This window comes from Lepisma saccharinum, chromosome 22 (genome assembly GCF_977018435.1).
Source record: "Lepisma saccharinum chromosome 22, izLepSacc3.1, whole genome shotgun sequence".
Lineage (NCBI taxonomy): Eukaryota > Metazoa > Arthropoda > Insecta > Zygentoma > Lepismatidae > Lepisma > Lepisma saccharinum.
Window position 1 is genome coordinate 6,317,123 of NC_139250.1, and position 18,811 is coordinate 6,335,933.

Here is an 18,811-nt window from a genome sequence, read left to right on the forward strand (position 1 = left end):
CTTCCGTCAATTTTCTTGGTAGCAAAATTTGCAACCCTGACAAGATGCCAACAGAATACATTGGGTCAATGAACCCCTTATTGTACAGCCTAATGAACAATTGGACAAATTTCTCCCTACAACTATCCAAATAGCCTAAACTGTAAAAAACCCTCACTTTTGTTTCAATTACGCTATCTTATCTTTTTAACGAACAAAAGTTATACCATGGCAGGATGTACAATTTCACATTTGCATCTTCATGCATGCATTCACACATATACTACTAACATGAACATTTTGCAGCGATAAAATACCTCAGTTCAGGAAGCAACATAGTAACTTTAACTGTCAAAAACATTGTGCACACAGTACATACATAAAAAGTATATATAAATATCTACATCCTACAGTATTCTGTGGTGAACTTTCCAAGTTATAAATTTTGTCTACTTACCACTCACTGTCTCTGGATCTTTGGAACTTCGGATGCAATATGCATCATCATTCTACAAAATGTATTTCATATACATCATCTTAAATGGACTTGGAAAATACACCACTACATCAAATAAACACAAACTTTTGTATATGCAGTGAAGGGAAATGACTTATGCAACTGTAATCTGTTCTTCAAACTGAATGAATCATATTGCTTTGAAGTTTCGATTGAATTTCTTCAAGACCCTATTAAAATCTTGTCCGAAATTTAAACATACTTAAAGATCTTGTGCATCCATGAGATAGTTTGGGTGGATGGGTGTTGTGGGAAAGGAGGGAAGAGGAAGAAGCACCACAGAAATAAATGAATTTTATTAAATAACTGCTGGATATGATATTGTGAAAACAGCATTTGTGGTTTATGATTGCAGTGTGTTACATATTTACAGAATATGTTGACTGAAACTCGAAGTTTTTCAGTCTACTCAATTTTATCTTGGCAGTTGTTATAATTTCTGAAATAGCTGATCCACAATGATAAAGTAGATCAACTACAATATTTCATACTGTAATAGTATTTGTAAGGTCCTTTGGTCTATTCAATTTTTGCTTTTTCTCTGAGATATTAAATTTTAAGATGAAACGTAACTTTTTTTTTTACATTAAAAGTTATGTACATTAAAAGTTATGAAGTTATTCTAATTTCTTAATTCTGTCATTTTAGGGCATTTCCTACCTCTAAAATACCACAAAAAATTATTGGAACATACTCCCACCTGTATTTACTTCACATGCTCCTTTCTACTATTTACATGAACTATATCAATACACACTGCTCAATGATAAATAGTTGCAAATTGCATCAAGAATAGTAATCTCAATGACATTCAAACTTCTGAAATTAAATCTCTTCAACCATGATTTTTTTTTAAAGTTGAAATTTAGTTACTTCTTGCCTGGTAGTTTTCTCTCCATGAAAATGTTATTTGACAACTTTTACTCTATATTTCACTCAAAAACCTCAGTTTATAACTGTTTGCCGGCCTAGAATCAGTTGAAATGTAAATTCTGTATCTTCTTTCTCAAAGAATTTGAGACTTGTTAATTGGTTTTGATTGTGGTCGAATTCCAACAGACTAATTTGAGGAAATGTGATATACTAAGCTACAGTAATATCAACAAGCGAGGACAAGTGGAAAAGAAACAAACATCAGTCAACCTTCATTGTCAATTCTTCACCCCAGCTTGTGAGAACATCCTGACATATACACATAGCCTGGAGAATGCAGACTTTAATAGAATCCTGCAATTATCGGTTTGGTGGAAGTTAAACCGCCAAGTTCAATATACAACTTGTGGTATATTTTTAGGTGTACTAGATTCTCTCAGGCCTCAGTTTTATGGACGGAAAAAAATTGGAAAAGTTGTACTTTCAAAGATGCAAATCTTGTTCTCCAATGCAATTTGTCTTTCTTCCAAATACAAAAGCATTTATTTTTCATGTTTCAGTTTTCAGAATGGTCAAAAAAAAAAAAAAAATCTGCCGCAGGCAGTCCCCACACCCTCCACAAACCATTTAGCATCCACTGTCACTTTCTACATCTTTATGTTAATTGCAATGAAGATGAATGACAGATGATTGGTGAAGAAATAGAAAAAAGAGGATATATACGTGACCTAACTAGGCCTCAAGCCAATAGGCTTTGAAGGGTGAGACAATGGGACAAACCTCTGAAACTACTCAACCACGAAGGTGACGAATAGGTCAAGTATTTCCTCGGCTTGGAAGGGAAAACATGTACATAAAAACAATGAGCCCAAAAATATGATAAATATGACCCCTATCATTTTGTAATATATTAATGGATCATGTAATTCTTTGATTTCCATGAACAGACCAATCCAGACAATTTTGTTATAATATAAAATTCATTAAATCTTTGAAACCACAAAATTATGGGAGTAGGATTAGAATAATGAAAAAAAAATCATGAGGGAAAGTAAACAATTTATTAATCTGTTGGGCTTGTTCAATGGTTGATAGGAATTAGGAATAAGTTGAGTGGCTACAAATTCAAATTCCACAATTTTTCCCAGGAGGTTTTGCCTCACCTTTGGCCACCTGAGGTAAAATACTGTAATATACTTGACAAGGTCGACAAGCAACAAAATACGTTGGATTTCAAAGTATTTCATCCACGTGCTGCAGCCATCGTTGTGGAAGCTTCCCAATTCCTTAGATGTGGAAAAACAACTATCTTCAGTGCTTCATCTGCCTTTTATTTTTATCCTCTAACATGCACGAGTGGGTAACAATTACCCAGGCAATATAGTTTTTTGATCATTTCCAATGAGTGCTTGAGCCCACCCTTCCTAGTAACTTTCCAGTGACCTCTTCAGACTGTCAGGCCCTTGAATCAGCTGTAAGACTTTTATTTCCACTCACAGAGCTGTCGAAACAGTGCCTGGGTAAAATTTCATCCACATGCAATCTCTTGCTTCAGTTCTTTTTCTCTCATTTTTATCAACTGTGTAATACAATAAAAATATTAAAATAGTTTTTCTTGTATGTACGCATCGCTTGCATTGTAGAATTATTTTCTTGTAGTTTACGGTTATTACAAGCATAAGAAAACAGTTTTCCGTTGTGACGTTTCAGGAGAACACATGCTCCCTTCATCAGACATTTATTTTAATTTTGACTAAAGATACGGTATATAACGGATTATTTTTGTTTTAAAAATTGCTAACCATTGTTATAACTGTATCTTTAGTCAAAATAAAAATAAATGTCTGATGAAGGGAGGATGTGTTCTCCTGAAACGTCAGAACGAAAAAATGTTTTCTTATGCTTGTAATAACTGTAAACTATAAGAAAATAAAATGTTAAAAACTTAGTAAAATTAGTTTAATCAATAAAGATATTGTTCATTGATTGACTTGGTTTATTTTACTTCACTTTTCTGCCACTTTTGGCTAATTCCGAAGATAAGAATGAATGATGACAAAATTGACAAAGGTATTTACACAACTTGCATTCTTGTGTCCTGGCAGAGAGCATGCATCTTGCCATGTTTCTTCCTCATCTTTATCAACTGCAAAATACAATAAAAATCTTCAAACTTAATAAAATTAGTTTCATCAATGAAGGTGGTATTATTCACATGCTTTAAAAGAATTATACTTTTGACTAAAGAAGCAATTTTGCTTGTGGGTAATATTTACCCAGGGGTCCAAACAAATGAAAATCACTGGGAGTTAAGTCCAGACTATAAGGAGCAGGGTGCAAAACTTCTCAGAGCATTTCAGTCTCAGTTGTTGCTGTCAAATTGGCCATGTGGGGTTGGGCATTATCATGGAGAAAAATAACTGTTCCAGACTATATCTCAGAGCTTTTCTTGCGAATGGCATTTTATGTAGCACCCTTCATCACTGTGCAGTAACTCTGGGCATTAATAGTGATTCTTTTCAACAAATCACCGCACACAGCTTCCAATTCTCCTTTATTTTATTTTCTTAGCGAGAGAGGATGGAAGTCCTTTGAACAGTTTTGTGCAGCATCCTTTCTCCAAATTAACCCACATGAAGAACACTTTGCATGTGCTAGACGAGGGGCATTGGAGAGCCCTTATGTTGCCACTCCATGCTGCTTCCTTGCATCACATGTGATGACTGATTGCGGCACTGCAGGTTGGAGTGATAAAGAGAGTTTTGGTCATGGATTTTCATCACCTTTGGCTCGGAAAGTGATTCAGGAGCTCTTCACAGATCGCCATGTGTGCCTACTTCTGATCAAACATTAGATGTTGGGAAACCCATCTTGCACAGACTTTGTAAAATAGTACACTGACGACACTGCATTCACATCAACTGGGGATATCCTGCAGTGTTACTTGCCAGATCTTAAGGATTATTTGCTCAACATGTGAGATATTCACTAGCATACTGCAACTGGATGAATGTGTCACTTCTTGACTTTCACCAAGAGCTGTTGACACCATTTGTACACTCTTGCCCATGACATTTTATGTGCTTGCAATCTTCTCAAAATCTCAGCTGGTTTAATGCTTTTCTTCACAAAAAATCTGATTATGCAAGGTCAAAGTGAGAGAAAAAATTTGCTCTCCTCTCCATGTCGAAGTCCATTTCCACTGTGTACTTTGTCTTCTTGCTTTTTTATTGAGAAGCTGAAGAGCACGTCATGTCAGCCTCAAAATTTAACCTGATGCTGTAATGGAAATAAAATGCAGGGAATCTGCTACTTTGTGCAAACAAAGATCCTTGCCTGTAGGTGTGCATTGTGTATTTTATTTGCTGTTCCACCGCTGCAGATGTGATGCTTGCCACTATGTTAGCTGCAACTGCTGTACATGCACCAAATGCGTTATGCCAGGTTCTGGATAGTCATGAAGGATTAAGTTATGTCCTATGCACATTTTGTCGTGCTACAGTCTTGGGTAAACTCAGTTCACTCATTCCACTATGTCTACAAAATAAATTTCATTCCCATAGTAGGAATTCATATGTTCCTTAAATGATACCACTTAATATGAAAAAAATATTCAACCATTTTTCTCATGCTGATTCTTGGGCAATTTATCTGAAGCTTTCAGTCATTTAAAAAATCCCTCAAATTTCATGGCATTTCCCATGTTTTTCCAGATTTGTGACCACTCATTCGGTATAAGGTTGGTGATAAAAGGAAGGTGAAAATGCACAAGAACGTAGCACTGCCAGAACTGTATATTGCTGTTAGCATAAATGGCTCCCTCCACAAACTATGAATTCATTTCCATTTCAACATTGAAACAACTTCTGCTTGGTGATGTGTTTGTGTCAACTTTTGTTGATTTCACTAAACAAGAACATGTTGCTCAACACAAGTAGCGCAATATCAAACATAATGCTGGACTGGTGCATAAGATAGGAAAACCTGTGAGATTTCAACCGAGAATTACTTACAGTAAGGTGACAAATGGAAACAACTTGGCTACCTTGATCTTATTCCTAAACAAGAGTATATATAACTCAAGGGTTTCCCATAGCTGGGAAATGTTAATTTATCTAATTAAAACAAAAATATAGTGCATGCACCTAACCCACCTGTCAAATGATTTACAATAAATTTACATATTGGTTAAAATAAATCAGCGGTATGTAAAAATAAGGCAACATGGACTGTAAACTTCAAATATATAAGGAAGATAAATATTTTGATATCAATGCTCAAAAGGGTGTAGAATGTTGCGAACTGTAGAAATTTGGCAAATGATTAGCTTGTACCAGTTACCAGGTGACTAATATGATATGCCTTGCATTTATTTCTTTGTGAGCTGTAAGTCACAACAGACTGCAATAGAGTCCACAAAGTGCAAATCTTGTGAAGCAGTTTGCTTGCCTCCAAAACTCACCATCAAATGTACGCATGTCTTATCAAATGTGAAAACGCATGTCTTAAGTCCAAATTATGCTCAGGCAAGTTGATCAGGATTTGACCTACAGTTAACATAAGTTCCGTAACCACTGTGCAATATGCTCCTGGGGATTAAACCCAGGATCCCTCAAGACAACTTCATGAGAGACTAATGTGTTGGAAAGTGCTGGAAGTTTCGCACTTGGCAAAACCCTGGAAAAGATGTCCAGAGCAATTTGGACCAAAGATGAAGTGCTAACACCCACCCTACAACCTAGACTTTGTTCCCTGGCTGGGAAACCAATGCTTCAACACAGATTAAGGGCTAATTGGTGGTGTTCAGGAGTGGGTCTACTTTTAGGAGCTTCCTTCAATGCAACAATACAGATATTTATCCAATACAATGTTAAATCTCTGAACTTCCGAGTAACATTATGCACATTACGTAAGATTTTCCAATGGTTTATTTTATTTTACAGCCTTGTCAAAAATTCCAATCAAAATTGATGTTAAGATGGTAAAGGAGCCAGCATTATGATTATCAAGGCCTACAACTTCTGTGCAAAATACGGAACTTGAGAAAACCCTAATAAAAAAAAAAGTTAACTTAAGAATTTCCAACATCATCCCTTTCCCCTTTTTCTAAATGAATAATATAAATCCATCAAGAAATATAATCAATATTTTTTCTGCTAAATTTCATCAAAAATTTAATTTTGATTGCATAAAAGTATTAACAATTATCTTGAAAATAATTTTCAAATCCAATATGTACATATACATGTTATTTGGGTACTTCAATAAAGTTAAAATTTGGAATGAGAAAAAATTTCAAGTCATTTCCCTGCACTTCAATATAACAGGGAACACTTGTCATATCATCAGCAATTGTTCATCACCACTCTGAAGCATATGCAAAGAGATTTACACAATAAACACTACGTACAGAGGCACAATTTTTTCAAACACTTCCTCACAGAGTACATTTACGCATGAAAGCAACTATTACTTACCTTTACTGAAGACGTAACTTAAGGCAAATACCTAGAACAATAGCATACTACAAATGTTTATGATTGTGTGTTGCTAGAAAACTCCGAAAGGCTGTTGAGAGAAGTCGAAGATGGGTCTAGGGTCAAGGGAAAGCTAGGTTTACTTCAAAGAAACAACAAGGGATTGATAAAAAGAATGGGTCCAATTTGAAAGAAGTGCTGTTCATAGACTACATATTATTGCAGAAACAGCAATGAACACCCACAGAAAGTCATTAAATAATGCATCTTTTTCTAATGTAAATATCTGGAATTGTAAATTTACTTGAGATTAATCATATAAAATATTATTGCCACAAAATCAGCTGCATATTTTGGTTCGTGCCAGAAAGTCAGCTGCATATTTTGGTTCAAAGTGCCACTGTCAGTATTCTGGAGATTTGCAAAAGAACTATAGATTTGATGGACAAGTTTTGTCAAAGAAAATGGAGCTAACAAAAACTATAAGAAAAAATTTATTTGCACTGTACTTGTATTAATTTGATAACTTTCTAAACTGATTAGAATGGATGCCAATATTAATAAACAGATGACAGAACAAATTAAGTGTAAAACATGGTGATATTTTGGTCATTTCTGAGTTCATTAAGAATTAATTGATTTGTTGTTCTAAGTCTACTTTATGCACAGAAAGGCTAATCGGGACTGGACCTACAGTTTAAAGTGGAATCACTATGTGCCTCTGCCGGGTATCGAACCTGGGATCCCTTCATTACAAGACAATAACGCTACCACTGCGCCATCGGGGAGGCCCAAGTTCATTAAGAATAAAGGTTATTAGAAGCTATACTGTAGATCAAATGTTTTTGTGTTGTGTTTATCAATTTCAGAAGGCTTCACTGTCTCCAATGCAAATTGTATGACATGGCAATTTCACTCGAAAATTGAAGAATGGCACATTTTACTTGTAGCTCAAAAATGACCAAAATGTCACTTACCATGTTTTACATTCAAGCCCTTCAAATACAAAGTGTGCGAGTGAGAGGGAGGAGGAGTAATTCAACAAAATTGAGACCATTAAAATGATACCAAAGAATAGTATATGTTTAATGTGGTGTATATGTTCAAGGGGTATGCAATATACAATAAAGATAAGATAGTGAACAAGATGCTATAAACTACATATAACTGTGAGGAATTTGATAACATGACTAAAAGTGTGACATGTTAACCCAAAATAGATGCGAGTTCACAAAATAAGTAGAAAAAGAAGATTATGAAGTATAAAAAACCTTTAAGGATACCATTCACTTTCTGTAACCAGACTGGACACAATACAAGCCAGAGCCTTCTAATGAAACAGAAAGGTGGGAGTATAAGAGAGAGAGATGTCAATCATGGGATAGGAAAGTGATAGAAAAATAAGTAGTTGAAAACAGCTATTTTATAGGTTAGGTTTAGAGAGTGAGAAAGAAACTAGATACAGCATTTTAATCTACACTTTTTTAACTATAAATCCCAATAAAATCTGGAGCAAACCATAACCAGTATTAATCAATCAGATGTGTATACAAACACTATTTTACAATTTGGGGATAGCTCGACAAGCTTAGCAAGATAGTTCCGGTAGCTAAGTTGATAGACCAATAGCACAGCATGCCAGAAACCTGGATTTTAAGCCCTGGTCAAGCCTGCCTTTTTTGCTGAAATATCTACTTAGTAAGGTTTCTGACATGTTTGCTACTAATGGCCATGTTACATTTCAGAAGTTAAACTTTACACTCGCGAATGGAAAAATCCCATAAATCTGTAAACCCTTCATGCATTACTGAATACAGTGAAATCCCAATTCTATATAATGTTCAATTTCCATGATCTCAGTAGAGAAAAATGTTATAAAAAGCTCTGATTTTTATTTTCTGTATTTTAAGTTTTTCCTTCTTGATCTTCCGAAAAATGAAAATCGATGTTCCACTATATTGCACTAGCTGCTTATATAGACAGTGGCTTCTATAAAAATTGTATAGTGTGTAGCATCATCTTTAGTTACCTGACTAGTGGCTCCACTTCAACTTTTCCTCCTAGTTCCCTTACCCTACTTATTTTAGAATATAAGTGAAGCTTTATGTGCTATAACTGCATTCTAAGGAACTGACTAGAATCCCACAAAATTTCCATACACAATCCAACACTGAGTAATGAGAAGGGCCTTCTATTGATAAACATGTTAAAACTATTAAGCCAACTGCGAGTTTAAATATGCATATCATAGTGTGGTCCATAATTCAGATCTGGCAACATTCTATGACCCGGATATATGCCTTCATAGAATGAAGAAAGCCTGCAGATGTCATTACATAATTACAGGTGTGAACAAAAAATTTCAACTAAGAAACCCTGAAAATGTCTTGAATTTCATCCTTGCTGAAGATGAAATGTGCACTTCCAATCAACCAAAAAGGCAAGAAAAAGCAGCTCTGAAAGTCAGTGAAGATTGATAACTTTTCGTTATTTTACTTCGCTTTTTGTGCCACTTTTGGCTAATTTGCAAAGATGGGGATGAATGATCATATGATGTGATGAAATCGATGAATGGACACTCACAAACATCCATGCCCAGGCCAGGATATGAACCCAGGACCTCTGGCATACTAGCACAATGTACAAACCACTCCACCACGGGGGCCGGCGAAAGTCAGTAAAGACAATGCTGTTGTATTCTTATGATAAACAAATTATACCATCACAAAGTTGTTCCGCATGTTGAAAATGAGACTGTAATGCTCTGAAATATTCATGTAAAAGAACTGTCCGTGGTCAACCTGAATACTAAACTAGATAGTTTGTATACTCACTCCATGATAGTGCATCATGTCATGCATTCTGTTTTAAGAATTCCTAGCATGAAAAAAATGTGTGTTGGTTTCCCACGGAAAATTTCCTGTTCTCGAAAATGAAGTTACTGCTGAAAGAACATAATTTTGACATATGATGAACATAAGAGGCATTGCGGAGACAGGATCATATATATTGAAGACTAGGAATTCATGCATCTGACAGAAGTCTACCTCGCCTCTAATACTCTGCAATTTGCTGTAGAATTAAACAGTGCACGTGCAACAAGATAGATGTGAATAATTTTAAACTGCTGATTCTCGCAACTTGTATTTTGCAAGTTCACCCCTAATGTCTGCAACGTCTTATATCACACGGAGGCAGTTTGAGTCATTGTCTGACCACGTCAATTGCAAAATGCAGAATGGACTAGGTAAAATAAATAGTGTTCAAATATTCACTTTCCATTTCATTTGATAGCTCTCTCGTTACTCAACTGTTGGATTGTGTGTCCTGAAAAAGAATACATGTGGAAGCTCTCAGAACCAAAATAGCTCAGCAGTCACCTCATGTGTGTCTACAAATGATGATAACCATCATATATTTAACTCCTGCCAAACTATAAATCCTTAATAATACCCAACAAACTCTCTACCACAATAAAACCCGACACTCCAATGTTTGCAACTAAAAATCCATCCACATGCAAATGATGAATTTCCCTCACCATTCCTATCTTTCACTTTTCACCACCTATAAAGATTTCATATGTTACTTTCAATAGAGCCCAAATTTTTAGGTGTTAAAATTGTGGACATTTTTACTTCCGACTTAATATTCATGACCAAAAAAGAAAAATGCTTACCTAAAAATCTGTGCCCTAGTCATAAATTACTTAATAAACTGTGTTGGCTCCATCCCCTCAATATTGCTTTATATCCCACCATATCACATTAGCTATATACAGGGAAGGGCAGAAGAACATGACAAATTTGAAACATTTACTGTTGGTATAAAAGTTTACTGACAGCGGTAAGGTAAAGTTTCACGTGCATATATCATATGCCGTGAAGGTACTTCTAGGGGATGTGGGGGTTGGGCCCCACACAATCTATATCATTTTTGGGAGGTGACATGATCAGCACTATGCTCCAGATGCATTTATCCCCCAGGTACTCATTGATTCGAGGCTAGGTGAGCTCCAGAGCCACTTTATGTGGGGACAAGGCTGGAAAAATTCCAACCACAGTTCACCCACCCTGGGAACCCTACTGATAAACCCAGTGGAAAGCATGATATTGCAACATCTATTGGGTCGTTTTAGCAACTGCAGTGAGAAGTTACTGAAACATTCAGAATTCACCAGTAATCCTAAGAATGACATCAAAACACTGTGAAATTGGGAATATTTCTTGCTGAAACAACTGGAAGACTAGATTTGAAAGGAAAACAACTGCATTGACAAAATTTTGAACTATTTCACGAAAATCACCAATTTTATTTAAATCAAATATCCAATTTTGAATGTACACTGCACATAAAATTAGCGTTTCTTGCACAAAAAGGGCAGATGAGGGTTTTTCTGACCATTGCAGCAAGACATTATGATTCACGCATCAATGGGATGGGATATTTTTGATCAGCACAGGTCTAGGATATCATGATGAATAGTTCGCTAACAAGCTGGAAATTTTACATCTCACCAGGATGTCTTTATTTCCAATTAACAACAATGAACTTTGCAGTAACGATTTTATAGATTTTATACCATGTCCACTTCTAAATTTGGCAATACAAGATTAATACATGTTTTCAGTAGCCACTCCCTTGTCCTCAAGCCACCCTTAATAATCACTGCTTTCATACAAGTTGCACAAATGTTGGTTGACATCAACAAAAAATGTTACACGACCAGCAAATGCTAAGCTGCAAAAAGGTAGAGCAATGTGAGTGACATATCCCACACTGTGACTGCGGGGTCTAGGGCATCATGTTTTCAGCTCCAGGATGTGCGCAGGTTCGAATCTCCTGGGGAAAGCAACTTTTCTCCTCAGATTTCGACCTGTGTATGGGATTGGTGGCCATCACCATCCTGAGAAAATTGGGGAGCTACGAATGAGTAGCATAACCCGGTCATTAAATAGCTACAACAATGACTGGGGGGTTCGTCGTGCTGACCACACACCACCCCATAACTGGTTGGATGATCTGCAACCTCGGCAGGCAGTCGGTAGGTAGACCCTGTTGCACCTCGGATTGTTATTATTTTACAATGAGTGACATGGTGCATAAACCTTTGGTGCAAAAAAATTGGTATTCGGTAAACCACTTTGTAACACTAAATTACAACATTAGGGAGGGAAAAATTCTGAAAACTGCCAGGTTCTTCTGCACTACCCGGAATAAGCTTCGTTCGAAAACACATCACCAACTAACCTGCTGAAAATCACATACTTAGAAGTGTCTGAAGAATAATGTGCCCCAATATGTCAATTAACAACTATCAAAGAATTAAAAAATAAAATACTGCAAAAAATGGTTGACAAGTGTTCCCTGTTGATTTTGAAAATAATAAAAAGTCAGATTCTTACCTTGCCCTTCTCTTGACCCAGAATCCTGAGATGGTAAAAATACATCGTCCCCTGAACGGTCTGGGCCTACATGCCAAGGAGGAAATCCTGCAAATGATTGAAGCAAAATATGTAATTTACCTGCAAATAAACTTACATTTGAAAAAAAATAAATTAATGTAAACTTCTAAAAAATGTTAATAATTACCAATAAAAACTATGTTCAAACAAGTATTGTATTCACTTATTTTTCCCTGGAAAAGTTTCACATTTTTTATGTTGGAATTAGTTCTTACTTAGAGGCAACAGGTCTTCAGGCAACAAATGGTAATATGAAGCTGTTGTATAAAGTGGTGATTAAGGGTGAAAACTGGCCTCGCTTTAGTGCACCACGGATCTACTTAAAAATTTGCAACAAATGTCCACAAAGCTTCCACCAGGTTAAACCATAACATCACCATTTTGCAGCAGTGACATCATCTGCTTTCTTAATACAGTGTGTTTAAAAAAGAATGACCCAATTTTAGAACGTTATATCTGTGCAACCATGCATCAGTAGTGAATTAAACTTGCACTACTTGAACTGCATTGGCTTGGAGTTTTAAATGACTGCCGCTAGATGCCACTAGTAGTGCCCAAATAAGACACTAATCTTAGTCGTTAAGGCTTGTGTTCTCCAATTCAGCAAGACATTACACCCTGTGACTTTTTCTTGTGGGGATACATAAAGCAATGTTGGATGAGCTCAAGGACAGAATCACGGTTGCAGTAGATTCTGTTGAAGAAGATCTCTCAAGATGTGCTTGGCTATCGTCTTGATGTTATCCGTGCAACAGGTGGAGGGCACATAGAACATTTATAATACTGTGAGTGAAACTCGAGGACACTAATTTGTTGGGTACCTGTAACACATTCTCACTATTAAATATAATTATTTGAAATTGGGTCATTATTTTTTAAACATACTGTATATGCTTTTTATGCAATAATTCTGGTTAGAATTAAAGTTCCCCTACTCAGAGCCATCTGGAGCCCATTCAAAGCAATAGATTGCAGTAAAACTTAGTATAAAGGCTATGCAGATCATGGTCAAGTGAAGTTCAAATTCAAGCATGAGGTGGAAATGTAGTCCTGAAACAGCCATTGCATTCCTATTAGAAAAATGTACGTATGGATTCATCAATGATTTCATTCTGGGCTCCTTTTGCTTTGATGAGCTGTCATGTGTACACAGATTGCCAGGATATCCCTGGCCATGTCATAGATTTGCCATTCTTTTAAAATGTATTTTTTTTATTCTCAGTGGCAGTCCATATCAAGTACTGTAAGTGCTGAACCTATGAATTATTACTTGGCCTGTGAAATAGTATGTTATTTCTTTCTTTTCAGAAAATGTTGTTTCTATGGTTTCGCTTTTATCAACTTCAAGGTTTAGCTCCATATGAGACTAAATTGTTTTGCTGTGATACAGAATTTTTATTACTGCATTTTACAAAATGATTGATTTGGTTTATTTTACTTCGCGTTTCTACCACTTTTGGCTAATCGCGAACATGTGGATGAGTGATCATATACAAAGAACACACATTCCCATGGTGGGATTTAAACCTGGGACTCCTGGCATCGTAGCATGCTGTGCTGACTACTCTGACACAAACGTTGGCATACAAAATGATGACCAAGTCTGTCACATACATGAAAATTCCAAAATTTAAGGAATTTCAAATGACTGACTACCGCACAGCAAATATTTGGGGAATGCTCCTAAGTTCAGTCTCCAACATTTCACTGTTATCACAGCATCATAAGGACAATTCAGGAGCAACTAGGAAAAAAAAAGGCAGTCTCTGTTCTACGGACACGGACGGCAGTCACGAAACCCTATGTACTAAGCATCATAGTGTGATTCCACAACACAACATCCCTTTCATTTAGTATAGCACACACTGAACAAGTATTTACATATTATGTCTGTTTTTGGTAGTATCAATATTCTGCCACTTTTGACTAATAGCGACAACAAGGATGACTGATAATTACTTGCGAGTGATAGGGAAGAAATCACAAATTACAGCCTGACCCAGGTCAGGATTTGAAGCTCGAACATTTGGTGACAGGACCATGAGTCAATCACTCATTGTGCTTACCTAACAAGCAGTTGAGTATGACTCCCTGGTGGCATAGTGGTAATGTCGTCGCCTGGTAAACAAGGGGTCACGAGTTCGATACCTGGTTGGCACACACAATGGTTTGGATCCTTTTAAACTGTAGGTTCACCCCCAATTGGTCTCTCTGTGCACAAAGTGGATTAAAAAAACTCAAACTATGCAATCAACAGACAGCAAGGGGGGAGGGAGGTTCTTCCCACTAGGAGCTTGATGAATGGGATTGTAAACTACAGTACAGATTACCATCAGTAGTGAAAGTTGCTCCAGGATCTGTTAAAAACTGTCAAACATCATGTTGCGAAATTAACATGAACTTGTATTCCTTCAGTGACTGAAATTATTTTATTTGCTCAACATTTTGCAATACTGCTATGAATACACTGTATTCTTAGCTCTTTAAATAAATGTATGTGCAGTACATGAACAGTAGAGCAAAATAAATACTTTCAACCACTTAAGAAAGAAAAGCACAGGAGATGACATCATGTGTGTACCAAAGTGAGGTAGGTATAGGGAGTTAGTTACCCCTTCCCAAGGAGTAAAATTATTTCATTCCATTATTCAATTCATAATTACATTCAATATGTATTTTTTAATAGAACTCCTGGTGCATATATGGCTTTAAATCCTTGGCTGGAAGAAGGTCTCATCACAAATGTGACATTATTTAAAATACTCAATAGTTGTAGAATATGTATTCACTCCTAATTAATATTACATTATTAATATGGTTTATAGGTACCTGCACGTATGACTACCATGAATCTACAATTCTTCGCAGAATAATATACACATAGAAAAAAGTTCAAGTTTATGATGTAACATCCTTTATTTATGTCTCTTGGTTGTAGGTACAATGGTACCCTCAACATCTTTCATTATGTTTTCCACGTAACATGCATTAGAACATAAATGCACTACAGATAGAACATGCCAGTGGATAAAAACACAATGATTTCTTCCTAGACTAGAAGAACACAAGTACAAAAATTATAGAGCATATTACATAAATAATGCAATTTATTTAGAGACTTGTGGCCTAGATAAACAAGTCTTGTTACAAAACTGCAATGGACAGAAGATATAAATACAATGAAATTTCATTCAGCATAATGTTTCATAAAACTTTCATAACAATTTAAGTTTTTAAAAATTACAGTACTCACAAAAATAAATCAACAGACAATAGCTATTTTTGCATTGAAGAAACAGTTTTATACTGCTAAAATAATGCAGATTCCATTCAATTTTATACTTTCAGATTTAACAAAGTCCATACGTAAACATAAAAATGAATCAACCATGGACATACAATTAGTAATATATGCCTAGAAACAGAACTACAACAATCTGATGATAGCTTATAACAGTTAGGGAATCAATCAGACCTTGCTTTATTTGTTATTCACACAGTGACTACTGATGAATATTACCTCAAATTGCAAATTACATATGGACTACAAGTAGTTCATTGTAGTATAAATGTACTCGCAATAAATTTATACGAGAAAAAGTACTCTGTCAATTATATTAATGTAACCAGCTTTCCAAAGCAATAGTCATTATAATTTGTGCCTTAGCTGTGCAATTACTTAGTTCAATTCATTCTTAAGCCTTGTTTTCATGATATGAAAAACTCAATAATGCTGACCAAGGCAGAAATTTATTTTTTACACAAAAATCACTCCCCTCCAGGCACAAGATTATTAGGAAGTTTTTTTTTTTTTTTCTGGAACATTCCAGCAGGTGGCCGGCCTTCCCTTGTCAACTGTACTGTTTACTGTTCCAGAAAAAACAACTTCCTAATAATCTTGTGTCTGAAGGGGAGTGATTTTTGTGTATATATACACCTTCCTATTTTGTACCTTGTTTCTTTTGTACTTGGTACAGAGTCTGTTGAAAACCTTGCTAAAAGGTTGAAACGTTAAGTTTAGTTTATGTTTTAAAATAAAATAAATTTCTGCCTTTGTCAGCATTATTGAGTTTTCATACTACTGTTATGTATTCTTGTGCAGAGGTAGACAAAACTACAAATAATTCGTGGGGCAGCCCTCTTTCTCAGGAGCCAGTATTTTTTTAAAAAAATAATTTATTATTTTTGCAAATATGGGCTAGGATGACCATGAATCCAGCCAACATAAAGCTATTCACATTGAAATGTGATCTTGAAACATCTTATTTACCTATTAAATTATACAAAATTGGATAAAAGTAATAAAGTCTTGAGCCAAAGTGGCTTTCCTAAAAAAGGCTCTACCCGTAACACCATACATAACGATGCAATACATTCTAATATATGGCTGACTCTACAATCACTATAGATTTTAAAATTCGGATGAGACAGAAAAATTTTATAATGGCATGTTTTCTATTCTGATTTAATTTAGTACCATGGCAACTGGGTGCCCTGTATTTATTTGTCTACCCAACAACTATGTATTAATTGCTGTAATTTACAAACCATTTCACTGAAATTTGTTACAATTTTTTATAATGATGTAACTTGGAAGTGCACTAACACTAAAAAGCAATAAAAATTTGTTTTAAGAAATATGAAAATGACAGGATATTCTGTGGACATGGATAAAGTCTACTTCTTCAATAAACGATTGTACATTAAAAATTATAAGCATAATAATTATTGTTCACAAAATTGACCATATATTCAATCTCTGAAGCTGAGATTTTTATAAATTTTGAACACTTACAAGCACATTCAGTTTAACTATTACACAAATGCAACAAGTAATTTAAAAACAAGTATTCTCCTAAATGCTTAGAAGAGCTTTATCATACTGAAAAGCTAACGCTACAATGTCTACTTTCGCAGCACAATGTTCAATTTCTTTAGATAGAATTGCAACGTCGATCGTTTAATGCCGAACATAATAGAGGCTTGGGTAACACTTATGCCCTTCTTGAGAACAGCTTCTAGGGCTTGCTTGACAGTATGCACTGAGTATTTCCGAAACATCACATCACCAGCGAACGAAAGCAGCAACGAATCGACCGCCTCGTCTGTCAACGAAACAACGTCCCTACTGGTTGGGTGTACTGCACTACTGAAATTTTGATTGTCTAAACTGTAAGGAGGCACAACTAACTGCGGGACTTCAAAAGGGGCTGAAGGAGCATGTCTCTGCATGAACGAATACAGCTCCCCCAAGTGTCCTGCAAAGAGAAACCTACTTTCAGAAGGGAAATTTCAGAAATTTACTTCAACTTTAACAACTTGAGATGAATATTATGGACAAATGAATAATGAAAATTTTCAGATGAAATAACAAATGGAACATTGTATTGAAAAATCATGAAGCATTTTGATAAGTTTATATAGTATGTTTTTTTCTTTTACTGGGAACTTGGTGTCATCAGTCTCAAACATCAAGCGCACGTTCTTCAAGCAAAAACATTTATATTCACCTCAGCCCCTTCTAAATTCTAAATGAGTGCCTTCCGGTACCACCAATTTTTTTCAGACAACAATTCAAAAAGGTAATTCCTTATTCTTACGAGGGATAGTCTGAAAAAAGGTTCCCACGTGTGTATTTCCAGAAAGCATGGAGATTTTGGGTTGGTAATATGTTGTGGTTATACAGTCATCATGCTTCTTTCATTTTCTGACAGACGAGCTTTTCCATTGGAGGGGGCGCCAGCATACTGCTGTGTCAAGACAGAAAGAGTTGAGAAGAGGTGCCTGGCCAGCATGGAGAACAGAGGTGTGTTGCAATCGTGGACAAAGGATGAAGTGTCAGCTGTTGTTCACTATGAATGGGCACATAGGACTTCCATTACAGAAATTCGTAACCAGATGGTGAAGTGTATGGGCCTCAAGTAATGTTAAAATAAATGGTGTGACGGTGGTGTCAGCAATTTTGATATGGCCGGGAAAGAGTGACCTTCTCTTAAAATAAGAGACCCAAGGGTTGAGAAATGATGAGAGACCAGAGTGGCCATCCACAGCCACTAGAGAGGACATCAGACGAGTTGAACTGATTTAAGGGAACAGGCATTTGACTGCCGATGACGTGCGCAACTTCATCTGTAAACAAGACATATAGTTTTACAAACAGGGTTTCTTGAAACTTGTGAAAGGGACAAGTGTCCGAGTGTTGCTGGGGTTTATGTGGAAAACTAGTGTAATGGTGCCTCTTTTCTGCTCATGTCATTTTCTTTCTCCGGAATAAAACTCTCTGCCGATGGCAGACTAGCAAACTTTTATTTCGGACTATCCCCCATATATTATTAAAAGAAAAATGCATGAAGGGAACCTTCCTGTCTCACATTCAACTTCAACTGGTAATACTGTCATATATATATATATATATATATATATATATATATATATATATATATATATATATATATATGATGGGCAGACAAAGTTCCCAGAATTCCCCTCCTGACAGAGAA

General features: G+C 35.8%; 1 protein-coding gene across 30 annotated transcripts in view; it reads right to left on the reverse strand.

The window, feature by feature from the left end:
• Window positions 1–18,811, reverse strand: part of LOC146004770 (uncharacterized) — a 239,756-nt gene that overhangs the window by 195,548 nt on the left and 25,397 nt on the right. For all 30 annotated transcript variants that reach the window (XM_083143755.1, XM_083143761.1, XM_083143771.1 and 27 more), the window contains exon 4: window positions 12,252–12,338. In XM_083143755.1, the coding sequence (XP_082999881.1) occupies window positions 12,252–12,338 (87 nt within the window). The remainder of the gene's footprint in view (window positions 1–12,251; window positions 12,339–18,811) is intronic.